General features: G+C 55.7%; 3 protein-coding genes across 3 annotated transcripts; all 3 read left to right on the forward strand.

The window, feature by feature from the left end:
- Positions 1–486: 486 nt before the first annotated feature.
- On the forward strand, positions 487–4,475 carry LOC117005443 (CMRF35-like molecule 3). The gene is made up of 7 exons (XM_033077060.1): positions 487–1,689; positions 2,048–2,383; positions 2,572–2,659; positions 2,849–3,129; positions 4,031–4,156; positions 4,256–4,325; positions 4,427–4,475. The coding sequence occupies exons 1-7, from the start codon at positions 1,551–1,553 to the stop codon at positions 4,473–4,475; spliced, it is 1,089 nt and encodes a 362-aa protein (XP_032932951.1). The 5' UTR covers positions 487–1,550.
- A 552-nt stretch (positions 4,476–5,027) lies between these two features.
- On the forward strand, positions 5,028–9,263 carry LOC117005307 (CMRF35-like molecule 6). The gene is made up of 7 exons (XM_033076833.2): positions 5,028–5,117; positions 5,197–5,541; positions 6,297–6,432; positions 7,355–7,458; positions 7,971–8,023; positions 8,570–8,698; positions 8,948–9,263. Exons 1-7 carry the CDS (start codon positions 5,078–5,080, stop codon positions 9,080–9,082), a joined length of 942 nt encoding a protein of 313 aa, XP_032932724.1. The 5' UTR covers positions 5,028–5,077; the 3' UTR covers positions 9,083–9,263.
- Positions 9,264–11,984: 2,721 nt separating this feature from the next.
- XYLT2 (xylosyltransferase 2) lies at positions 11,985–24,373 on the forward strand. The gene is made up of 11 exons (XM_033076832.1): positions 11,985–12,120; positions 16,816–17,287; positions 17,750–17,925; positions 18,229–18,431; positions 18,830–18,910; positions 19,061–19,277; positions 19,677–19,853; positions 20,648–20,910; positions 21,019–21,214; positions 21,607–21,940; positions 22,293–24,373. The coding sequence occupies exons 1-11, from the start codon at positions 11,986–11,988 to the stop codon at positions 22,613–22,615; spliced, it is 2,577 nt and encodes an 858-aa protein (XP_032932723.1). The 5' UTR covers position 11,985; the 3' UTR covers positions 22,616–24,373.
- The last annotated feature ends 415 nt before the right edge of the window (positions 24,374–24,788 follow it).

Raw genomic sequence — 24,788 nt, forward strand, 5'->3', positions numbered from 1 at the left:
GCTTCCTCATTTCTGCCTGCTCTCATCTTGACCTTCTGCTCCAGGAGGATGTTCACACACTGCTGTTTGTTTGGGGCTGGAGCCATCCCCTTTGCAAACCCCTCACTGACAGCCCCTGGCCAGTGTCCCTCTCAGCCAGGGCCCCTTCACACAGCAGGTGAGAGGAGAAATGTTTGAGTAAAACCCCGTGTGGGAATCACAATGCTACATCATCCTCAGGGGATGGGAGGAGATTTTCCTTCACCACTGACACAGTCAGGGTCTCCATGGGTGTAACACAGTCCTGGGGATTACCATGATGGGGAGAAAGTGACCTCTGTGCAGGGAGTCCCTCTGCACTGGGCTGGGCAGCTTCTCTTTCTGTCCAGGACACAAACCTGGGAAAGAGGGAAATGACACCTCACATCTGATGGTGATGGGATAATAATGACACAGTGGATGTGGCTTGAAAAATTCCCCAGCAACTCATCCAAAGTTGCTCTTTGAAGGAATGCTCCTGTCTGGCTTCAGGTAACTGAGAAATCCTCATGCAGCAAATACCCCTGTAGGCACCTTCCCTGTACACGTTCCATCCAGAGCCTCTACCTCCGACCACCTCTCCCAATCCCCCTCTCACTCCAAGGGAAGGGTGGGAAGGATGCACTGTGATTTTCCAGGCAGTGGCAGGGATGCATCCCTAAGGAGGGTGAGGTGGCTGGAGTGGGAAGCTTCTCAGCACAAAGCAGGTTTGCCATCTCCAGCCACTTTTTGCAATTTAGATCTTGCTGTAACTCGCAGTGTTTTGGCTCACAACCAGTCAGCTGGGAAGGAAGGGGTTACTTGGTGACCCAGAGCTTCCTCTTGTCATGGCAAGGCATTGAGAGAGAAGAGGATTCTGGAGGTTTGTGCTTTCTGCTCTTTCCAAGGGGTATATTGGAAGAAAGCCAGGGAGCCAACTTTGCTTTGTGTGTTTGGGTCCCAAAACTTTTAGTGGAAGCATTTAATTCTGGGAAGAACGGCGTTGTCACTCAAAATCCCATAGCTGTCCCAAAAAAAAAGTGGTTTGGGGAGGAAATGAGACACTTCTTCTTGAGAAAACAAACAAAAGCAGCCCAGCTCAAGCTGGCTGCCCACTCCAAAGCCGAGGAACAGTGGTTCAGGGGTTGGATGGCTGTTCACCATCCCAGTCCATCATGGGACAGCAACCCAGCATCAACCAGCCCATCAACCTGCACCCACTCTACCCCTGTCCCTGCATCTCTGCTCTGGCCAGGCCCTCCAAAACTCCCCAAAACCTTTTGGCTCTGTACAGGGGAAGGGCTGTTGGTCCCTGCTGGGATGGCTATTATGGTGGAGGAACCTGCTGTATTTTGGCATTTTCCTGGGAACTCAGTGACTGTTTCAGAAGAAAAATAGAGTCTCTGTCATGGAACACCCCCGGGGGTGAGTCATGAGCCCTGGGTGGAGAGAAGGAAGGAACTGTTCTAAAAAGAAGACATCCAGGGTCTGTGGGTAAGTACTGCCCAAAGAAGTCACAGGAGAAGACAGCTTGGAAAACTCTTAGGACATCCATGTGCATGTGGGCCTGGCTTCATCCTGAAGGATTTTTTGTGAAAAACCACGGAGAAAACTCCACCTCGGGAGCACGAAGCTGGAAAATGAAGATTTTCTTAATTTGGATCCTTTTCCTCATGACAGCCACGAGCACAGGTCAGCCAAATCTGTATCAGGGGTTCTGGGCTGTGGTTGTGGCATTGACCAGCTGATCCCAAACTCTTCCTCGGGCAGTTACAGGGTGTGATCTCTGAGATTCTCTCGTTCCCTGCCATGTGAACTCTGGGAATAAGGCTTTTCTCTTACTCACATACACCCTTCTCTTACTCTCTTACTGCCATACACCCTTGATGGGGGCTCTTTTTTTAATAACTGGGACCCTCTCACCTCCCCACTGCATGGTGGGTGCGCAGGCACAGCTTCCCTCGGGCTGTACCCCAAGGGCTCAGACCCTTCACGGTTCCCTGAGGCAATGCCAGCATGGGTTTACAGCAGCTCTCTCTGTCCCCTGCAGGTGACTGGGCAGTGACAGGCCCCAAGCAGGTGAGAGTGGAGCAGGGCAGCTCACTGGAGGTGTCCTGCAGCTACAAGCCACGCTACAAGCTCAGGTCCAAGTACTGGTGCCGCAAAAACTCTGCCTTGTTTTGCTTCACCTACATCATCCAAACCAATGGCTCAGAGGTGACAGTGACACAGGACAGGGTGTCCATCAGGGACAACCACACAGCAAATTCATTCACAGTGACCCTGAGCAGCGTCACACTGGCAGATGCAGGCCAGTATTTCTGCGGGGTGAAGAGGATACTGGCGATCAAGGGGAGGCACAGCACCCAGGTCATGGTCTCTGCAGGTAAAACAGGGCTGGGAGCAAAGCTGGCATTAAACTTCCCTCTTTTTCCTCCTCTGCAGTGCTGAGGCATTGCCTAGATACCTCCATACCCACCCCCTGCACCTTCATTGCTGGAGAGACTCCTGTGCAGGGTACAGGACAGGGGATGTGGGGTCTCAGCTTTGCTCTGACTTTGTTTTCTTTGCCAGCTCTTTCAAGCACGACTGAGGACAGCAACATGACCCCGCTGACCACCAATCCTCTGTGCCCCAGGGGATGTGGGGAGCCTCCAGAGCTGTGAGTCAGACCTTGGGATCTGGCCAAGCCCCCAACAGCATCCCCTTTTCCCATGCATGTACCTCCCAGCTTTGTGTCCCCATGGAGCATCCTGGGGGTGAGAAGGGTGGCTGGCAGACATGCAAGTGCCCCAGTCCCCATCCTCATTCCCAGACCCTGCTGAAGCATAAACTCCTTTCTCCCACACAGGTCCCACTTCGGTGTCACCTTGCTGCTCCTGCTCAGCATCAAGGTACTCGTGGCACTGGCCATGGTGTGCGGGGCAGCCTGGGTGAGGAGCCGGGGCAGGAGCCGTGACCAGGAAATCCTGCAGCCCTTGGAGGTATCCAGCAGCACCAGGGCACGGGGCAGCCCACCCATCCCAACCTCCTCCAAGCTCCAGGGATGCCCTCCTGCCTGCCTGGCCCCCATCCTGCTGGGGCTGTGCCACCCCTCACAGCCTCCCCGTGCTAAGAGGGGCTCAGCTCCTGGTACCCCTGGAAAGCCTGAGCCCCTCCTGGCAGCCCCTGTGCTGGAGAAGGAAGAGTTTGGGGTGCAAGGAGCCTGTGTCTGTTGAACTGCAGCTGCCAACTGAGGACAATTTTGCAATAAAGGCAGGGTATCCTGCAGGACCTTGTCTGCTTGTCTGTCTGTCAGTCTGCTCCTTCCTTCAGCTGCCAGCACTGCCTGGGATGCCCGTGGCAGCCAATGCTGATGCACATTCTTGTGTGGGGACATGCTGGATTGTGGCTGGGGGGGACAGGGGGTCACAGGGGCCATGCAGGCTCTGCCATGGCTCAGCTGAACTTCCTCATGGAGAGAGGAGCCTTCAGCCCCAGGAGCCTCAGCCCTGCCACCTCTCCCTGATCCACCAAATGCCTGTCTCCAGCTGAGAAATAGCCAGGGAAGGGTGTCCTTCCACAACTCTGCCCCCACTCAGCAACTGCAGGGTCTGGGGACACAGGGGGAGGCCTGGAGGGACCTGATCAGAGCATGGGGCTCCTGAGCCACAGAGGGGTTGTGCTGGGAACAGCCTGGTGATGGCAGGAGAACTGAGTGCTGCTCTGGGATAAGGGACTGGGGTCACCCATTTCCTTCCCCTGGGAAGGACAGGGTGGTCATGCAGGAGCTCTGCCCAGCCTGGAGGATTGTCTGGGGTTTAGGTGGTCCCTGTGTCGTGCTGAGCTGCCTCTTCTGCTGAGTGTTCTGCCTGTCCAGAGGGGCTGGGCAGTGTGGCAGTGAGAGGCAGGCTGTGTCCCCACATAGAGACCATGCTGGAGGAACAAAGGGGAGACCCTTTGAGGGTCAGACAGGGGACAGTGCACAGTGTAATCTCAGTGACCAGGAGAAGTGGAAACTCTAGGAAACAGGAAACTGCTGAATCTCCAGCAGTAACGGAGGTGGTACCAGAGGCAAAAGAGGAAGCGAAGCCCCAGAGACAGAAGGAAGAGGAGCAGCAGGGCTGCCCCGACACGTCCATGTGGCTGCTGCGGCTGCTGGCCCCGGCACTGCTGCCAGGTAAGGCTGAGACCGCCGGGGCTGGAGCCCACCCGGGATCCGCCAGAAGAAGCGGGAGGTGCAGCGGCAGCGCTCCCGCGGGTCCGTGTGTCTGCACAGGCTCCGGGACAGCGACAGTGCCCGACATCCCGCAGAGATTCCTGAGGAAAGCCCTGTCGGTCACCTGCACGTACCAGCCCGGCCGGGAGATGTTGCCGAAATTCTGGTGCAAACGGAGCACACGTACTGGTGTTAGCTGTGTGGTGTTATCTGTGCCGCTTACATCGCCAGCACCTCGAAACTGCAGCCCGAGGGGCGGTTCTTCATTCTGGACAGCTGAGCATTCGGGATGGCCGTGGAGCGTCTGGTCAACGAGGATGAGGGCACGCTGCGCTGTGGGATGCAGAAGCGATTTTTCCCGTTACATCAGAGCGCTGATGTGCAGGTGATCATAACCCCAGCTCTATCCTTGAACGTCTTCCCCACAGCGACAAAGGGAGGAGGTTTCACCCTGTGCATGACAGGAACACGGTGCCCGTCCGGCACCCGCTGCATCCATCCCGTCCTTCCTCCGCATCTGCAGCCCCGGCCGCTCCTCAGGACACCGGCAGCACTTTCCGCTCCTTCCCAGGCTGGCCGGGCTGCAGCTGCTGGTGCTGCTGGCCCTGAGTGCTCCGGGTCAGCCTGCGGGACCCCCCGGCCCCGGGGCAGGGGCAGGGCAGCACCGGGGCCCCGCCGAGCCCTTCCTGCTCCCCTCCGGCTCCAACAAGCGCTGCTGCCCCATTCCCCTCGTGTGTTCGGGGATCCCCTCTGTCCCGCAGCCCCGGGCATCCCCGCGCTCCGCCCCAGCGCTGTGACCGCGCCGCGGGGCGGCCCCGGGGGCGGGCCGGGCTCCCCGAGAGGAGCCGGGAGCGGCAGCACAGCACGTTAAACCCCTCGGCCATGCGGCTCCTGCCCCTGCTGGCCTGGGCGCTGCTTCCAGGTAAGGCTGAGCCAGAGCCCCGGCTCGGGGGATGTGCAGCTGCGGCGGCAGCGCTCCCCGGCTCCGTGTGTCTCCACAGGCTGCGGGGCAGTGACGGGACCCGGAGAAGTGCGGGGACACCTGGGGGGCTCCCTGTCGGTCAACTGCACGTATGAGCCGGGCCAGGAGATGTTGCCGAAATTCTGGTGCGAACCTAGTAGAAACATATTTTTTACCTGTGATGACGACATCGTCATCACCTCGAAGTCGGATCCCGAGGCGCGGAAGGGCCGGTTCTCCATCCGAGACAACCGCACACACCGGGAATTCACGGTGACCGTGGATAATCTGTCCAAGAAGGATGAGGGCACCTTCCTCTGTGGGGTGCGAACGGGAAGATTTGAGTATGATGAGAGTGCTGATGTGAAGGTGATCGTGTACCCAGGTCAGTACTTGTGGGTTGCAGGTCCCCCATGTCCAGCATGGATGTGTCCCCCTCCAGCTGTTTGGAGCAGGGGCTGCAGTGGGGGCAGCCTGGGGCTGATGGGTGCCCATGCAGGTGGGACAGCCCCAGGGTGTGTCCCCAGAGTGTAGTAGGTGCCACCATCACTCATTTCCTATTCTCACTTCTCCCAGGAGCCCCATTCGTGGCACCCAGCATCAGCCATCTCCATTACTGAGATGCACTGTGCTCTCTGTGTCCAATTTTCTCCCTCCTTAGCTCTTGCTGGCCTTTTCTGTGCCCTCCTTGCCTTACTATGAAACACTGGGGAGTTCCTCATTGCACTGTGCTGCCCCATGTCCCACTTGGGACAGGCAGCACCTCTGAGCATCAGGCCCTGGCTTTAGGAAACATCCTTCTGCATTGCCTTGCCAGGGATCAACCCACATAGCAGGACAATATATATGTGGGTTTGTTGTGTTAGTACTAAATGAGGCATGGTGTGCCCAGACCCCCTTTCTGCAGGGTGAATCTGTTTTGTGCATGTTTTGGGGTGGGACTGAGGCTGTGAAAAGCCTTGTGGGCAGGGGAAGGATCTCACAGCACTTTGACCTCGAGATGTGTCCTCTGGATGTGGCAGAGGGGACCCAGCTTCTCCTGCTGTGACAGCACATAGGTAGGTCACTTCTGACTCACTGTAAGACCCACACCATTCTCCCCCACAGAGATCAACCAAGCCTCTGCTCTTTTTATTACAGCTCCTTCCACCCTCCCATCATCGACCTGCACCTCCACCACGTTCTCTGATCTTACTCCCTCTGTAACAGGCCACACAGAGCCAGTTTCCCAGGGGGAAATTGTGCAACCAACATCAAACCCCTCCACCCCTCAAGAGTGAGTAGCAGCCCCTGCTTACAGCAGCCCCTTTCCTCCATGAGCTCTCTGGTGCAGCTGGAGCCCTGCAATCACTGAGCTCTTCACACCTCCCTTAAGGATCCAGACCTCCTGTTTTTGCATTTAGAGACCACTCCACATAGAAGAATTGTTCTGTGTGAGGGTAGTGAGGTCCTGACACAGGTTGCCCAGAGATATTGTGGGTGCCCCATCCCTGGAAGTGTTCAAGGCCATGCTGGATGGGGTTCACAGCAACCTGGCCTAGTGGAAGGTGTCCCTTCCCATGGGAGAGGGTTGCAACTGGATGACCTTTAAGGTCCCTTCTGACCCAAATAATTCTCTAATTCTATGACAGAAATTCTAGTACCTCTAGTCAAATGGGAGAAGTGGTTTTTGTCTGCAGCATCGACCTCATTTCCTTCCCCAAAACTCAGTGGAGACTGTTTGTAGGAAGCCAAGTGCTGCTGCTGTTCTGTTCTTTGTAGCCACACACAGCCCAGCAGACATAGTTGAAAAAGCATGAAACCAGAGTGTTAGATCTTCCCTGCTTCTCTGTTGCTTGTGGGAGGTGATGCCAGCAGGAGACAAAACCAACACTCCCCATCAGCACACTCAAGGGTGTGCTTGTTCACCAACTTTTCCTGCTTGTCCATTACAAACGAGGCCAACAAAGAGTGGAGTTAAACCAGAGCAAATGCAGGAACCTATCCTTAAATCACTGCAGACACAGCAGCTCTCAGACCCAAGCGTCATTTTGGTTCTGCAGTTCTTGGTTTGCTCTGCTCCATGCCCAGCTGGCAGCCTGACCATCCCATGCCTGCTGTGATGGGCAAGCCCTGCACCCCACAGCAGCTTCCTGCAACCCTGCTGCATGCTGGTTCATCCTGAGAAGCTTGACAACATAAACTCTTTTTTCTTGCAGCTTGGACATGGTTGAGCACATCCTCACTCCAGCCGTCATTGTGGTTGTTTTTTTGCTTATAGTGGCTGCTGGTGTTCTGGTAATACTCTCCAGGAAGAAGAAGGGTGAGTGAAGTTGTCAATGCCACACACATCCTGTTTCTGTAACAGAACCTGCTCTGCTTCCCTTATTTTCCTCTCTGTTTCTTTTTCCTCCCCCATTCCCTTCTATCATTGACACCTCCACCAAGGATGTCTCCTTCCCTCCAGGGAACAGTGGGACCATCCCATGGGTGTTGTCCCCTGAGAGCAGGAAATTACAGCTCTTGGGGTGGGTGCTGCTGGGCACAGGATCTGTCTGTGTTGGTCTGGGCACCAGCAGCTTCTCCAGATGGGCTCACTCGCGTGGGCCAGGCTCACACTAGGCCTGATGCAAAGTTTAAGGCCAGTGAGAAGGATGGGGTGGGACAGGAGGGGACATTCCCAGCTGGAGGGTGGGGTCTGGCTTTATTTGAAGAACTGCTCCAGTTCAGATGGCTCATGGAGTGTCAACTTCCTGTCTGGGTTTGTGGCAAGGTTTGCAGTGGCAGTGCAGTTTCTCAATACGTTTCTTTTCTTCTGTTTTCACTCACATCCAGCCCATTCCAGCACAGACATAGAGATGGACAGAACTCACAGCATGTCACCTACAGTAAGGAAAACCTCATGAGTTCTTGGGATTCTGTGCCCCAAGTTCACATGGGGAGGGGAAACGCTGCACCCTGAGCTGCCAGAGCCCCTGCTTTCAGCCAGGCTCGTGGCACTTCAGGCTGGGAGGGATCTTTTGGGCTCTGTTCCCCAACAGAAAGACACAACCAGGGAATTTGTGTGGCTATCACCGAGTATTCCTGGGAAAGGAGTTTAGGATTGAGCTGAGAGGTTTCTCTCCACACCTCTCCAATCATAGGAGATGCTTCTCTGGGTGAAGCAGCCTTGGGAACCTGCAGCAAAGCACACCTGAAGTGGCTGCAGGGTAGCTGCTCCTTGCTTACTGCTTGCAAAGTATTTTCTGGTATTTTCTGCCAGTCCTTGAGGAGGGTCTGGTGTCACTAGAATTCCCCTGGGGAATACTGACCCAGCCCTTGCTTCAATTTTTATTTCCACCCAGTGCCCCTGCAGCCCCCATCAGGACAGGCAGCAGGCTGGGAGATATTCCCACCCTGTGGATGCAGGGTAAGAGCTCATCCTTTTCCATCAGGACACAGAAACCTTGAACTACGCGGCCGTTAACCACGGCATGGCCGAGAGCCTGTACAGCAATGCCGAGGCTGTCCACCGCCTGGAAACGCCCCCCATGGAGTACACGGAGGTCAGGCAGAGTGCTCAGGTAGGAGAATGCCCAGCTGGAGTGGATGGGTGACAGAATGGGCAGGAGGATGGGCTGGGTGGGGAAGGAGGGGGCTGAAAAGGGAAATGCCAAACTGGGGTGCGGGTGGCCCTGGCTGATGTGGGTTCCCTCTCCGGTCCCTGCGGCTGCTCCTGGGTGCTTAAAACCTCACAGAGAGGTTTCAGCAGATGGTGTTTGCCTCGAGCAACCCATGAAGGATGTTTTTTGTTTGTCTCCCTCCTTTCCCAGCCTTTGGAAAAGGAAAGAGAGTCATTATATGCCAAAGTGCAGAAGCCTGTGCCACGGCAGGAACAGATCTACGCCAATGTGCCATCAACTCAGCAGCCCAGTGAAGAGCTCTACGGCACAGTGTGGGGGACATGAGCAAGCACCCAGCCCAATAGGCTGCCCCTGCTGCTGGCAGCACCAACGAGGCTTGCACAGAGGACATGGGGTTGGTGTTCTGCTCAGGCAGGAGCCAGCTCGACAGCAGAGCTGTTGCTCTCCAAGGCTTGGATGTTCCTTTGAAGCAACACCAGAGAGGATGAGGTGGTGTGGAGGCACAGAGAGGGTTGAAGATAAAGTCATCCCTTTGCAAATGCAATTTGGAGTCCTCATCTGTACAGCAGTGGTGCTGGGAATAAAGCTCTCCCCTTGAAGTGGGGTAGTCCAGGCCAGAGCCCCAGCAGGCAGGGTGTGGGAGAGGTGGGCAGGGGAGGTGAGGCTGGCTCTCTGTGCTCACCACGCATCCCTCTGGCTCCTTTGGCTGCATTGTTCGTGTGGGCTGAGCTCCCAAACCCACTGGTCACCTCAGACTGGCATTTTTTCATGCTAATGCCAGCTGGAAGCTCCTGGGAGCCAGGACAGTGGGAAATGTTATATCCAAGTGCATTTGCAGGGGGTGCTCATGAGGAGGGTGAGGTGTATCAGGATCTTGGTGTAGAAATGGCATCTCCCCCATCCCTGGTCCCACAGGCTCCCAAGCAATTTGCTCCTGCTCTTTCTCTTCCAGCACCCCTGAGAAGCCCAACTGGGAGCACACAGCTGGGCTGTAACCATCACCTTGCTCTTCTCTGCTTTGCTGATAACCTTTTTTCTGACACCCACAAAACACTTTCTGTGTGAAGTGTTACTGCTTCATCAGTGACACCGAGAATCTGATGGCATCAGCCACAGTGTGTCACTGTGTTTGTACAGCAGGTTCCCACCTGCTAAAGGGTTTATGGCCACCCTGAAAGCAGCTCCAGCCCCTTGCTGGTGCCCAGCTGGGCTCCAGCAGTGTGAGACCTCAGATCTTTAAGGACAAGGACTCTTGGGGCTCCAGTACAAACTCACAGCCCCACCACAGCTGCTGCAGCATCCCTGCCCACTGGAATATTCCATGTATTCCAGCTCCTGGCATGCTGATGCCCTCCCCTGTGAGTGTTCTCACTTCTCCAGCCGAGTGCCAGGCAATTCATCCATCCACTCCCACAAAAAACAGCTCATAGGGCTGGGTCTCCATTTGTGATGGGCTGGGAGCAGAAAACCTGAGCTCTTACACATACACGGTTCAATGCAAGTGTTTTTGACTAAGAGATGAATTTTCCCTTGCCATGAGAATTTGGGCACTGTAGCTTTTTGTAGCAAGGCTGTTTTCAGGGCTGGGCTGCTGATTTACACCACAGCCAGGAGGAGGCTGGTTCTCACTCTCTCCAAACACCTGAAAGGAGGTTGTAGTCAGGTGCAGGTTGGTCTCTTCACCCAGGTAACAAGCAACAGCACAAGGGGAAATAGAGCACCACAAGGGGAAAGAATTCTGCAAGTTGTGCCAGTGGAGGTTGAGATGGGATATTAATGAAAATTTCTACACCAAAAGGTCTGTGAAGCCCCAGAAAAAGCTGCTGAGGGAAACGGTAGAGTCACAGTCCCTGGAGGGGTCTAAAAGACATGGAGATGTGGCACTTTGGACATGGTTTAGTGGTGGCCTTGGTGGTGCTGGGTTAATGGATGGTCCTGATGTTCTTAGGGATTTTTTGCAACCTGAAGGATTCTAGGTAGGGAGCCTTTTCCTGCTGGTGTGGAGATGCTGAGGCAGCTCTCAGCTCTTGAATCATGGACCAAATTGCTCCTGTCAAAGGGGAAGCCCTTCCAGAGCTCAGCAGGCTGCTCAGAGCCTTTTTTAGCCTGGGGAATCCCTCCTTACGAAAACCTCTTCCTCTCAAAACCCTCAGGGGCGTGGAAGCTGCAGTGCTCCCTCAGTTTTATTGGCAGGATCTGCCCACGAAGTTCACAGGAGGTCATGGAACTCCCAGGAGCTGCTATCACCACCCAGCCACTGCTTCCTGTTTCCTCTGCTGAAATACTTCTCTCCAGTAGCTTTTACAGGGGAAAGGCTGAGAGACCTGGGGGTGTTCAGCCTGGAGAAGAGAAGGTTCCAAGGAGACCTCAGAGCCCCTTCCAGTGCCTAAATGGGGTCCAAGGGAGCTGGAGGGAGACTTAGAACGAGGGCCCAGAGTGCCAGGACAAGGGGAATGGCTTCACAGGAATTATTCCTGTGAGGGTAGAGATGCCCTGGCACAGGGTGCCCAGAGATGGCTGCCCCATCCCTGAAAGTGTCCAAGGCCAGGCTGGACAGGGCTTGGAGGAACCTGGGATAGTGGGAGGTTTCCCTGCCATGGCAGGGGGGTTGACACCAGTGGCACAGGCACACACAGCAGTCACAGGTGGCCACACAAAACCATATGTGCACACTCAAATCACTCACAGTCCCACACACATTCACTCACATCTTAAGGTACACATACACACACACACAAATACTCACTCACACTCATTCACACTCACATTATCCCACATTCATTCACACTTATGTTCATTCACACTCACACATTCACTTACATGCTCACACTCATTCATTCTCACACACACATATCCTTTTGCACACTCACTCTCGCATTTGCACATTCATTCACTCTCATTCACATGGATTCACTCACTCACATTTATTCACTCATTTACTAACATGCTCACGCTCATTAACTCCCACTCATTCCCTCACATTCATTCACTCACATTCACTTACACTTTCATACATTCATTCACTCTCACATTTATTTAACGCTCATTAATTCGCTCACATCAATTCGCTCACATTAATTCCCTCTCATTAATTTCCTAATTTACATATTCTCTCACATGCCCCGCCCCCTCGCATTGGCCACGCCCCCGCCCCGCTCAGCCCCGCCCCCCGGTGCCCGCGCATGCGCAGCGCGGCGGCGCGGCGGGCCATGGTGGCCGGCGGGGCGATGGTGGCCGGCGGGCGGGCGCGGAAGCTGGTGCGGCGCTACCGGCTGGCGGCCGCCACGGCCCTGGCCATCCTCCTGCTCCAGGGGCTCGTCCTCTGGAGCTCCGCCGGCCTCGACGAGGAGGGCCCGGCCAAGGTGTGCCGCGGGAGGGAGGGGGGGCGGCCGGGGCCTTCCGGGGGGACGGTGAGGGGAGAGGGGGCCGTGGTGAAGGAGGGCGGTGAAAGGGCCGGGAGGCCGTGAGGGGGCTGAGGATGACGCGGGAGAGGGGAGGGCTGAGGGGCTCGAGGTGGGCTGGGGGTCACGGGAGGACGGTGGGTGCTGGAGGGGGCTCTCGTGGGGAGCCCTTGGGAGGGACAGTGCCTGGGGGTCGGAGTGTCCCGTGCTCAGGAGTGGGGACAAAGCGGGGGGACTCTGTGGGGCTGGCAAGGCCCAGCCTGGGGTTCCTGGGGTAGGGGGTCCTGCAGCCCCAGGCTGCTGGAGGTGTTGGCGGTGAGCAGTGGATGTTGCTTGGGGGGCTTCTGGCTGCAGCAGAGCAGGGTCACAGCACCGGAGAAGGGGGCCCAGGGTGGGTTGTGTTGGGTCTGGCATAGAGTGGGGGGGATTGATGGGGATCTTGTGCTTGTGGTTTGGGGGATGTTGTGGGAAACTGGGGTCAGGGGCTCCCAAACCAAAGAATATGGAATTCAGAGAGCTAGGACGTTTGTGTGAGCTCCTGTGTAGGTGTTTTGGTGAGAGGTGTCCCTGTGAAGTGGGAGAGTACAAGGACCTTCGGAGCTGCTGATGTCTTTACACCAGAACACCCTGCTAAGGCCAAATGCATCACTTCTTTCTTGTGAGTGTGGGGAAACTGAGGCATGGTCTGGTGAAGGAGTTTACCCAAGGTCAGACACAGAGCAGGTATCAAAGAGGACCCAGGCTGATGAAGCGTGTTGCTGCCGCTGTCCAACCAAGCTCCCACCTCTTGGTTGTTAACTTGGAATTGTTTATTTGTTGGGAACTGCCCAGACTCTGCTATGTCTGTGTGGACCAGTGGCTGAAGCCTCTTACTGCCTCCCTGGTGTGGAGGGATCCCATGGTCAGCAGGTGTAAAAAGCTTTCCTTGAGAGTGAAGAGGTGAGAAGGGGAACAGGGCAGCCCCTTGCAGTGGGAAGCCACTCTTTCAGTGACACCACTCTTTCAGCAGGTGAATTCCCAGCCTTAGGCCTCCTCCTGGGCCACAGGGATGGCTATGAGCACCTTCATGTGCTGCCCTATGCCCATCACCAGCACAGAACCAGGGAATGAATGTGGCAAGGAGAGCGTTGTGGTCTGGAGGCACTGGAAGAGTGAGGGCAAACTGATCTGGCACCAAGGAGTGCCCAACTGCTCCTTTACCTGTTCTGTGACCTTGATCAAATTACTTCACCCATCCTGGCTTCTCCTTCCGTCTGCACCATCCTGCACTGCATGTCTGCTGTTCTCTGTTCCTGCCCTTCACAGCTTCCTGGGTTGGCTCATTCTGCCTTGGTCCTTGCCTGGTTTCCCCATGTCTTGTCCTAAAACTGAGCTGGGCAGCTGAACCACCAGCAGTCCTGGGAACTCACAAACCTCTTTGGAGAAGACAAGAGCCATCCTTAACTTCATGGACAGCCCGAACCCGTTAGCAAGATGGGAAAAGTCCAGTTAACCTTTGTTTCTTATAAAATGCAAAGCTCTCAGTTTCTGTGCCATCCTGCAGCTTCTGATTTTGGCCAGACCTAGAGGAGACACCATTTCCCTAGGGTATTTCTGGTAAAGCCAGAGGAACAGTCCCAGGAGAGTCTGACCTTGCAGAGAGGATTTGTGTAAGTTTGGAATTGCCACAGTAAATGGCTCCTTCCCACTAATGGACAGAGCTCATCCCCACCGTGAATGGGCTGTTAGTGGCTGTGGAGAAAGAGATACTCGAGTCCTGGAAGCGCTGTGGAGCTGGCTGTGCCTCTAGGATCCATCAGTTCTCTTCCCAAGCCCTATTTTGGTGTCCTGCAGGCTCTCTGTGTTCACCAAGCAGATCCTTTATGGGGTGCAGACCTGCAGTATCTGGATCTGTCTCCATCTGCCCAAGTCAACACTGTTTCTCCTGGAAATCTTGTTCCACCAGTATCAAACAACACAGTCCCTATGCAGACTGATGGATGAGAGGGGAAATTCCAATTCCTGCTGTGGTCAGCATGAGTGTCTCCCCACACAAGTGGGAGCCTGAGAGACCAGAGCCTCTGTCATTGTGACACCCACAGCTCCTGAGCGAGCACGTGAGCTTCCTGAAGCTCTTAGTCCGTGGTGGAGCTGGCACCAGTAAAACTCAAACCACAAAGTTTCCTTGTGGGTGGAGCAGAGGATCTGTCACTGCAGTGTTTTAGACACTTGGTCTCTTGTCTTTGTCTGTCCAGGGAGGAGGTGGCAGCTCTCTGGGGCCTGTGTGTTGGTGTGCTCTGTGTGCTGTGGCCACAAGAGAAGCTTCCTAGGAAATGTCTTTTCTTCTGGAGAAGAGATTCCTTGATAGTTCCTTTTCCTGTCAGCTTGTTTTTAGGGGACTTACTTCAGCCATTTTATCTCGGGATTCCTCTGATGACTTTGGAACGTTTTGGTGCTGGTTTTGCCTGATGAGTGCTGGTATATGGCAGAAACCAGAGTCAGACAGAGAGGGAATCCTGCAGAAACCAGGTGCTGCTAGCTCTACTCCTCTCAGTTGCACAGTAGGACCTGTGCTGGGGATGGAGTGCAGGTGGATACGTGACCCACAGCTCTGTGTCACTCTGGGGTGGCAGTGTCACATTGGGGGAGGCAGAACAGGACAAGTCTCTCCAGTAACAAGCAACAGGACAAGAGGTAATGGCCTCAAGTTGTACATGGGAAGGTTTAGGTTGGATATTAGCGAAAATTTCTTCTCCAAAAGAGCTGCGAAGCCCTTGAACAGGCTGGATGAGGAAGTGGTGCAGTCACAGTCTCTGGAGGTATCTCAAAGATGTGTAGATGTGGCATTTGAAGACATGGTTTAGTGGTGGCCTTGACAGGGGGTTAACAGTTGGGTGATCTTAGTGAGTCTTTCTAACCTTAAATGGTTCTGTGATTCTAAGTGAGCTCTGGCTGGTGCCTGAAGTCATGTGTGTGTCAAAAAGAGGGGATGGGAATGGGGATGGGGAGCCTCACTGATTGTCCCACAGCAGAACAATGTGGCCGGAGCCATTCCCTGCCAGGCTGGGGTGGAGGGATCACTCTGCTGTGGTGCAGTAATTAGAAACCCTTGAGTTCCTTGGCTGGCAGCTCTGGAAGGGCTGGCAGTGCTTCTAACAACTTCCCTACTGGGAAAGGCAGCTAAGCATGCTCCTGAGCTGGGAACAATGCTCCTTCCAGGAGGATGAGCAGGACTGTAACCAGGGGTGGGCATCGAGTAAGGGGTGTCCCCAGAGTCAGGTGTGTTGGGGAGTGCAGGGTGTGAGTGGGAGAAGTGACTATCTTCCTGTTGGAACATGGAAGAGACTCTCTCCTCACTTGTGGCCTTCTGGCTGCCCTCTCCTTTGATGATCTGTGGGGAACACAGGTTTATAGCTCTGGAACAGATGGTCCTGCATGGTGACTAATGAAGGGTTTGCTGCCTGTCTCGGCCTCCCGTGACGCCTGTCTGGGTGGAAGCAGGCTTGGCTGATCCCCACCAAACCAACCCTACAGGATTTAAGCTGTGGTTTGGCCGTGGCTGTGCCAGCACAACATGGGTAGTCTGAGGAGTCTGAAATGGGCAGATCATGCCAAGTGCTTTCCAGCCTTTTCACTCTGTGCTTTCTCCTGGCTGTGACCTTCCCAGCAGCTATGCCCTCAGGGGAGTCTTGTGCCAGGGACTAGTTCAGTCCTGCTGTCCTTGTGAGACATCTGTCCATCCTTGTGAGGTGCTGCTGCTCAGGAATACCCCTGGATGTTCCTTACAGCTCCCCGTGGTGCCTGGCACAGCTGCTGGGCAGTCAGGGTTTGGTGGTGCTGTGAGACAGCCCTGGGAGGCCGGGCTGGAGCAGGCAGCTCCTGCCTGTGGTGGGCTGGGACACACAGCCCTGACATCACAGGTACTGCTCACTGGGGAAGGTCTTTCCCCAAACTTCCCAGCTCCCTGCTCTCCCCAAGGCTGACTGTTTCTGCTGGTCAGCCAGCCTGGCAGAGGTCATGAAGTGCAATTAACTGCTCCCTTTCTAAATCTGCTTGGGTCCATGGGAGGCTTTGTGACTGGATTCATCGGGAAGGTGGTGATGGCAGTGCCTGCGTGGAGAGCTGGGATTCAGGGAGGGGAGCATGGGCAGGGCCTCTGTCTATTCCTGTCCAGTGCTTTCAGCCCAAAAAGCACAGCTGTGGCTGCCTGGGACTCTGGCTGTGCTGGGCTAGGGCTCACAGCATGGTTATGGCAGGGAAGAGCTGGTCCAATATCCTCTCAGTGTAATAACCATCACCAGCCAGTACAGCCTAGTGCTCATCTCCAGCATCAGGGATGTCCCTGTGTGCACAGGAGCTCAGAGAGTGGCTGGTGCAAACACAACCCACTGTGTCCGTTTAGTCTGCACACAGAGAGTGAATGGTGTCCCCATGATGGGGGCACAGGCAGGAGGCTGCTCTTGGGTCTTAGCCTGGGGTTTTAGGTGGTGAGGGGGCTGTGTAATGTCCTGTGCTGCACAGCGATTGGTCCTGGAGCACCTGCCGTGCTGCAGCATTGAGCTCTGTGGGGACTGGGAACAGGGATACTCTGAGGAGCATGCTGACAGATCTAGGAGGAAACAGGCCTGAGTTAATGCTGTCTGTCCTCTCTTCTGCATCCACATGGACCTGCAACAGGAGCGGCAGAAAAAAGCTGGGTTTCCTGAGAGCAGCGACGGCTCCAAGGACTCGGACAGCTCTGCTGGGCGCCGGAGCAGCGCCAGCCGGAAGCACGGCCGATGGCGGGGCCGGCCGGACAGCCCCGGGGCCGTGGTGTCCAAGGTGGTGAGAGCTGTCACAGCCAGGCACAAACCAGGATGGAGGCTGCCCGCCATGCTGGACTCCTCCAGCCGCAGGAACCTGACGGAGCTGCGCGGGGAGGCCCAGCTGGCCATCTTCCAGCAGGGTGACACAGGCAGCGTGGAGGGGGCTCCCCAGCCCACCGACAACAGTTTCACTCCCAAGTGCGAAATCACGGGCAAAGATGCCCTGTCGGCGCTGGCCAGGGCCAGCAGCAAACAGTGCCAACAGGAGATTGCCAATGTGGTGTGTCTGCACCGGGCTGGCAGCCTCATGCCCCAGTCCGTGCCTCGCCACTGCCAGCTCTCAGGTGAGTCCTGCTGGAGTGCTCCTGGTCACCCTGGGCATCGGGAATACCCCAGGCAGGCTCATAGGCCACCTTCCTTATGTCACCAAACTGTCCCACCTGGCAAACAGCGGCCTCAATCTGTCACTGATTCCCAGATTACTGCTGCCTCTGTAATCCAATCAAAGCTGTGCCAGCCTTCTTAAATCAGGCTGTTCATCCCAGCCTGCAATTCTGCAGGGGTCAAAAGCAGGCCCAGCTGCATTTTCTGTTTTGAGGCATCAGAGGAGGACACCCCCTTTCCCAAACCCCTCATCAGTGTAACACAAGGGGCTGAATGTGCCACCATGACCTGGCACTGCAGCCAGTTTGGGGTTTGCCCGAGGCTGAGTGCTTCCCTGCTGTCCCCTGCCTTGCTCAGGAGCTGCAGATAGTACATACCAAGCTGGTGGTGGCTGACACCCCTCTCCCTCCTTCCCCGTGCAGGCAAGGTCAGCCCTGTGATCCAGTGGGACGAAAGCCGGCTGCAGCAGGGGGCCCCCAGCAAGCCCGTGCGCATTGCCTACATGCTGGTGGTGCATGGCAGGGCCATCCGCCAGCTGAAGCGGCTCATCAAGGCCGTGTACCACCAGCAGCACTTCTTCTACATTCATGTTGACAAGGTATGTGGTGGGGGGAGGGAGTGGGTGCTAGGAGTGCGCCATCGTTCCCTGGGAGAGGGGGCAGATCTGAGGAACGGGTGGTGGTGAGTGAGGAAAGTGGCTGGATGGGGTTAGTCCTCACTGCTGTGGAGTTGTGACCCTCTGCCACTACTTCTGCAACCCCAGGGAAGCAACATCTGTCCCCCCTAGCCTGTTCACTGCTTCCCTCCTTATGGAGGCTGCTGCAAGGGCTGGCTCCAGGCTGGTGGAAAGGGCTCTGGGAGCATGAGCTCCTTGCTGAGGGTGAGCCATGTTCCCTGGCAGCGCTCCAACTACCTCCATCGTGAGGCTGTGGAGCTGGCCCGGCACTACCCCAACATCCGTGTGACGCCCTGGCGCATGGTGACCATCTGGGGAGGTGCCAGCCTGCTGAAGATGTACCTGCGTAGCATGAAGGACCTGCTGGAACTGTCTGAGTGGCCCTGGGACTTCTTCATCAACCTGAGTGCGACTGACTACCCCACGAGGTGAGGGCCTTGCTGGGGCAGGACAGGGGGCTGTAAGTGTTGGGCTGTGTGATGCTGCAGCAGCCTTGGGAGGGGCAGGGAGGAGTGGGGAGCTGAGGGAGATGGGGTTGGGGATTGCACCCACGTGCTGGTGTTGATGCTCTGGGGCCATGTATGCAGAGCAGCCCAGCCAGTAGCTCGGAAGCTGTTTTTGCCTGTGGTCTGGGTATTGCAGGAGAATATAGAATATGCATGTGAGGCGCCAGACAGCTGAGAGGCTGTGTCTGTGTCTGCCCAGTGATGGAACAAGGGTTTGAGTCAGCAGCTTTGGGCTCCTTGTGTCTAATGGCTCTTGCAGAATTAATGTTTACTGGGCTGCTTCACCCAGGAGCATTAATGATTCCTGATTTGCATCTCAGGACCAATGATGAACTGGTGATGTTCCTGTCCAAATACCGAGATAAGAACTTCCTGAAGTCACATGGCCGAGACAACGCCAGGTAAACTCAGCTAAAGGCGGAGCTGAACTGGAGGAACAGAAAATGAGGGATTTCAGAAAAGAACTGAAACGGCTGTAGCAGGGTGGGGATGTTCTACATCTGCACTTAGCAAGGTGGTTGGCACTCCTAACTCCTCATCCCCTTGCCCAGGTTTATCAAGAAGCAGGGCCTGGACCGCTTGTTCCACGAGTGCGACTCCCACATGTGGCGACTGGGCGAACGCCGCATCCCCGAGGGCATTGTGGTGGACGGGGGCTCTGACTGGTTCTCGCTGACACGCAGCTTTGTGGAATATGTGGTCTATGCTGACGACCAGCTGGTGTCCCAGCTGCGCCAGTTCTACACCTACACCCTCCTGCCAGCTGAGGTGGGTGTTGCTGTGGGCCATGGAACAGATTCTCTTCCCACTGTGCTTAACATCTCTTTCCCACTTCATCCCTTCCCTGGGTAGCTGCAAAGGGTGTTGCTGGTTCTGCTCAGGCAGTTTTGTGCTTCCTCTTTTCCAGACTTAGTATGAAAGAGGGAAGAGAGGAGCAGACAGGTGAGGGGTCATGTTTACATACAGCCCAGCTTTAGGTGCAGTCACCCTCTGGGCCAGATAAGAATTGGTGCAAGCCTGGTCCCTTAAGTGTTGTCCTGTGCTGAGAATGGGGATAAGTTTCTGTTCAGTAGCACTTGAGATCTATCCTTATCCTGTGTGAATGGGGGTCTTCATTAACCACCTGTCCTCTATCCCACTGGGTGTCCTGTCCCTTCCCTTACACAGTCCTTCTTCCACACGGTCCTGGAGAACAGCCACGCCTGCGAGACGCTGGTGGATAACAACCTGCGTGTGACCAACTGGAACCGGAAGCTGGGCTGTAAGTGCCAATATAAACACATAGTCGACTGGTGCGGGTGCTCCCCAAATGACTTCAAACCCCAGGACTTCCTTCGGCTACAGGTGAAAAAGATCCTCCTTTCTCTTCCTCCTCTTTCCCCTCCTCCCTGTCCTTTCCTCTCTGAGCTGTCCTACGGGCACCCCAGGCTGCAGTGCCAGCTGCTGTGCATGTCCCCATAAGTGACTGGAGCATGGCCAGTGTAGTACCCCAGTGGGGCTCAGTGTAGATGTGTCTGTAAACAGGTAGTGGGATTATCCTCACTATACTGTCGTGCAGCCAGGCTTCTGCTCACAGCATTGCTCCTATTCCCAGACTTTCTCTCCTCTGTTTTCCCGCTCTTTCCCGCAAATGTATCACTTGGGGCAAATACCTTTTTAGTAAAACCCCTTCAGAGTGCTGTTTCTTTGGCAGTCAAAATGCCTTGTGATGAAATGTCTCCCGTGCTCTCAGTGAATAGGGACATGGACTGAACGTAGTAGGAGTTTTGGAGGAGATAGACCCAGCCCTGAAAAGAGCAGTGGTGGCAGGATTTTCCAGCAGTCCCATGGACAGAGCTAATGCAGGACTCACTAGTGGCTCTGGTGGGTGGGATCTCATCAGAGTAGAGGAGCTGGATGACACATGGCTGCTTCTGAGCATGGAAAGGGGGAGGTGGTGGGAGAGATGGGGACCCATCTGTATTACCAGTAACTGGTGGTGTACTCCCACTGATCCTGTCGTAGAGGATCCCACATTCAGGCTGGCTGTGCCATGCTGCTCCTTAGCCTGTGCCTTCATGGTGGGTAGGATGGTTCCTGCTGGAGTGGGAGGGCAGAGTGGGTGCAGCCAACACTTAGAAATGCCTGTGCTCTTCCAGCAACTCTCCAGACCCACCTTCTTCGCCCGCAAGTTTGAGTCGACAGTGAATCAGGAGGTGCTGGACATCCTGGACACGCACCTGTATGGCAGCTACCCCGCCAACACCCCGGCCCTCAAGGCCTACTGGGAAAACGTCTACGACCGTGTCGATGGGCTCAGTGGGCTCACCGATGTCACCCTCACCTTCTATACAGCCTTCTCCAGGCTGGGGCTCCACAAAGCCTCATCCACACCAGCAGCCAAGGCTGACAAGCACTGCAGGTGGGATATTTTCTGTAGTCTCAACCCAGGCTCCAAATGGAGGCCTTTATTTTGTGCTGGAAGGATGCTTATGCTCAGATGTGCAATCTCTCTGTCTTATCTCTCCAGATTTGAGCCTCGAGGCTTCCCCTCCAGTGTGCATTTATATTTCTATGACGACCGTTTCCAGGGTTACCTGGTGATGCAGGAAGTGCAGAATTTGGCAACCGGGCAGGCAGAGTCCTTGGAGGTGTGGATGATGCCCCAAGGAGCTCTGAAGCTGTCAGGTCATGGAGGGCAGGCAAACCGTTTGCAAAACCTTGAGGTAAATGGGGTGCTTTCCTCCCTGGCTTTCCCACACTGTGCTGCCCTTCCTCCTCTGCCCCACCTGCATGCCATGGGGATAGAGGAACATAGAGCTGCCATTATGTCTGAGAATAAACCTTTATCTGGGAGTTTATTGGTTTGTTTGTGAGGAGCTGATAGTTGGAGAACAGGCCTTCAGGGGATCTTTTAGAGGCAAGTGAGATCCAGCAGCTGCAGGAGCCCTTGCACAGCTGAATTAGTGCTGGCTTGTGATCTGTGGAGGGTGGGGTGTCCATTGCTTTGGACTCCAAGGTTTATGTGTTCTCTGTTTTGGGGAAGTGAAACACAGAACCTCAGCTGATAGTGTCTCCTCTCCCAGTGTCCCACTGCTTGTGCCTTCTTGTCCTTCAGGTGGGCACAGAGTGGGATCCTAAGGAAAGACTCTTCCGCAATTTTGGAGGCTTGATGGGGCCTTTTGATGAGCCAGTGGCCATGCAGAAGTGGTCACGGGGCCCCAACCTGACAGCCACAGTGGTCTGGATTGACCCCACGTACGTCATTGCCGCCTCCTACGACATCACAGTGGATGCTGAGGCAGAGTTCACCCAGTACAAGCCGCCCCTCAACCACCCCCTGCGCCCTGGCATCTGGACCATCCGCCTCCTCCAGTTCTGGGAGCCTCTGGGGGAGAACCAGTTCCTGGTGGTGCCTCAGACCTTCAACCGCAAGCAGCCTCTCAGGAAGGGTGAGGATGCTCTGGAGTTTGGGGCTGGATGAGAGGGTGTCCCTGTGTGCAGCCCAAAGTGCTTCCCCCTGTGCTGATGACCAGGCAGGAGCCAATTTTCCACTGGTGTCCTCTTGCCCATGTGAATCCTTAGACTGGGCTGTCCTCTTGGCAGCTGCAGAGAGCCCAGTGGCGTGTCAGTCAGGTCCTTCCTGCAGCAGCATCCTTTCCCTTGTGCTGGCGGGGAGCTGGGGTTGCAAGGGGATGGGTTGCTGTGCTCCATCCCTTGGAGTTGGAGCAAGGACCTGCAGGGTGCCAGAATGTTGCTGTGCTGCTCATCCCCTCTCTTTTCTCTCCCTGTCCTCCTTCCCAGACGACAGTGGCTGGCTGCATGGTGGCCCCCCCCACAACGAGTACATGGACCAGAACTTCCAGGGCCTGAGTGGGATCCTCAACCTGCCACGCTCCGAGGCGGCAGAGGAGGATGCGCTGCGGAAGGCGTGGCTGACGGGCAAAGAACTGGAAGACTGGGTGGATGCTGCCATCAGCACCTTCTGGTCTGCAGTGAACGTCTGTGTCAGCAGCCCCTCTGCCTGTGCTTCCCTGGAGATCTGCAGCAAAACCTCCTGGAGCTCCCTCTCCCCAGACCCCAAATCAGAACTGGGACCCGTCAAACCTGACGGGCGGCTGAGGTAGCAGGAGCAGCCGGAGGGCAGCCTTGGGAGCGAGGAGCATCCTCCGTTTCTGATTTGGGGGGTGTCTCTGGACCACATCACCCTGTGCCATTTGCACCATAGTCACTTGAGGAAAATGGGAACCTCCAGGCAGGGGAAAACCTTCCCCTGTGGGGTCTTTTGGGCAGAGAGAGAGGCATGAGGTGGGTCTTTCCCATCTCTGCAGGATTGAGCCCTTGCTGGCCAGGGAGGGTGTGCTGGAGTGCCCATCCCTGTGGGGGCATGGCAGGCACCTGGGAAGAGCTGTGTGTTTGTTACTCCAGGCCTTGGAGCCTCAGGAAAGGGTGATGTGAGAGGGAGGGACGGCTGGCGAGTGGGCAGGCTCTGGACCAGCTCAGCATCCTGCTCAGCCCCAGGCTAGAACTTGGCAGGATGAGCCCTTGCTGGCTGCTGCCCTGGTGGGCTGATGAGGGCCTGGGGATAGGCAAAAGCAGAATGGGTCAAAACCTGCCATGTGCATGGAGCTGCTGCTGGCCCAGGCTTTGCATCTCATCCCTTCCACCCCAGCCCTTTAGTTTGTATTTTTATAAATATATATATAGAAATATATATGATGCAAAGTGCAATAGAGACGAGACCCCGCATTGGCCGGGAAGTCCTTGTGTCTCCATCTCCCCTCAGACTGTAACATACCTTGTTCCCTTGGGTGTCCTGGTGCTATAGGACAGGGTCCTGGGTCGTTTACATACTTTTTTATTATTATTGTTTTGCCATTTGCCCATTTCCGGCTGAGGGCTGCAGGGACCTGTAGCCTGCTGGCCTTGGGGCAGAGTTGCCCCCAGGTTGTGGGACAGCTGCCCAACTATGCCAAATGTCTGGAGCCCTGGTGTGTTGTGCGACAGCGAGCGGGGAGTGCTCAGTGTGTGGTTCAGGTCCAACAAGCCGCACTGTAGACCCGCCACTTCTGTCTCCACTTCAGCAAAAGGACGCCCTGATCCTCTGCCAAAATATCATCCACAGAGCCGATGTTCTGCTGTGGATGAGCTGTGCCTGGAGGGCTGGCCTGTGCCACAGCTCCTTGACCCAACCTTTTCTCCCACGTCAGCAGAAGTTCTCGGGACCTGCTGCACTTCCCTGGCCAAAAAGCAAAGCAGCAGGACGAGGTCCAGTCAGCTCCATCCTCCCTCTGCTGTTTGTGCTCCCCACTGCTCCAGAGGGAAGAGGAGCCACCTTCTCGTGGGAGGGGTTGCAGTGGAGCATCCTCCTTCCCTGCAGTCCCCCCATGCTGTCCTTGGGGTCTGCCTCCACCATTCTTCTCTCCAAGACTGATTCTGCCTGGAGAAGTCTGGGTTTGGTTTCACCCTGGGAAGACACTTCACAGCTGGAGACAGTCTGGAGCCTGTCTGGCCCAACCCTCTGCTCAAAGCAGGATATCAGGAGCTGCTGGGCTTTTGCTGTCCCCATGGATCTGTGCCATCCTAACTTTTCTCCCACGTTCCAGCTTTCTCCGCCCAGCAGGTCATACACTCCCAGTCTCCAGATTTAAGGATGCAGATGTTGCAAGCTGTGTACTGTACGGAGGGGACTGAGACCTCTGTGTGAGGGCAGGTACCTGCTGGAACTCAGCTCCCACGTCCTGCACCCACTGCTGCCTGGGGTGCTCTGGGGCTGTGGGGGAGAGGGGCCACACGGGGGAGGACGCCTAAACTCAGTGTCAGAACCATTATGTAAAGTTGTCTTAAATATGCAACATCACCGCAAATACATCTATATCTCTACAGTTTGGTGTGTCGGGTTTTTGTGGTGTTCTGAAACAGGTGAAGGAAGCTTGGCCATACGCGGTGAGGGGGTAAATCCCTCCTGGGCACCGAGACAGGAGCTATGAGGGTGTTGGGGCAGGGTCACCTTCCTCAGGTGGGTGACGTGTGACCCAAAATCAAGCTCGGGGTTTTCAAAGCCTGTGGCTGGAGAGTGAGAGCTCGGGCTGAGTCCGGTTATATCCTGGCAGCGGCTGCCCTGAGGGTACCCTTCCATGGCACTTAATTAAGGTGTTAATCAGCTAATGAGCGGGCAGCTCCTGCTGCCTGCGGGGCCAGGAGCCTCCCGCGGCACAGCCCAGCTTTCCCTCCGCAGGAGCGGGGCAGCGCTGCGGTTGTGCCGTGCCCGCTGCTCCCGGCACTGACCTGCGGGCTGCC

This window comes from Catharus ustulatus, chromosome 20 (genome assembly GCF_009819885.2).
Source record: "Catharus ustulatus isolate bCatUst1 chromosome 20, bCatUst1.pri.v2, whole genome shotgun sequence".
Classification (NCBI taxonomy): domain Eukaryota; kingdom Metazoa; phylum Chordata; class Aves; order Passeriformes; family Turdidae; genus Catharus; species Catharus ustulatus.

Excerpts from the sequence above, each read along its gene's own strand:
- LOC117005443 (XM_033077060.1), top strand. The coding sequence starts at position 1,551 with ATGTGCATGTGGGCCTGGCTTCATCCTGAAGGATTTTTTGTGAAAAAC. Across the intron at positions 2,384-2,571 it reads CCAGGTCATGGTCTCTGCAG|CTCTTTCAAGCACGACTGAG; the intron begins GTAAAACAGGGC and ends TTTCTTTGCCAG. Across the intron at positions 2,660-2,848 it reads TGTGGGGAGCCTCCAGAGCT|GTCCCACTTCGGTGTCACCT; the intron begins GTGAGTCAGACC and ends TCTCCCACACAG.
- LOC117005307 (XM_033076833.2), top strand. The coding sequence starts at position 5,078 with ATGCGGCTCCTGCCCCTGCTGGCCTGGGCGCTGCTTCCAG. Across the intron at positions 5,118-5,196 it reads GGCCTGGGCGCTGCTTCCAG|GCTGCGGGGCAGTGACGGGA; the intron begins GTAAGGCTGAGC and ends GTGTCTCCACAG. Across the intron at positions 5,542-6,296 it reads GAAGGTGATCGTGTACCCAG|CTCCTTCCACCCTCCCATCA; the intron begins GTCAGTACTTGT and ends TTTTTATTACAG.
- XYLT2 (XM_033076832.1), top strand. The coding sequence starts at position 11,986 with ATGGTGGCCGGCGGGCGGGCGCGGAAGCTGGTGCGGCGCTACCGGCTG. Across the intron at positions 19,854-20,647 it reads AGGACTTCCTTCGGCTACAG|CAACTCTCCAGACCCACCTT; the intron begins GTGAAAAAGATC and ends GTGCTCTTCCAG. Across the intron at positions 21,215-21,606 it reads ACCGTTTGCAAAACCTTGAG|GTGGGCACAGAGTGGGATCC; the intron begins GTAAATGGGGTG and ends CTTGTCCTTCAG.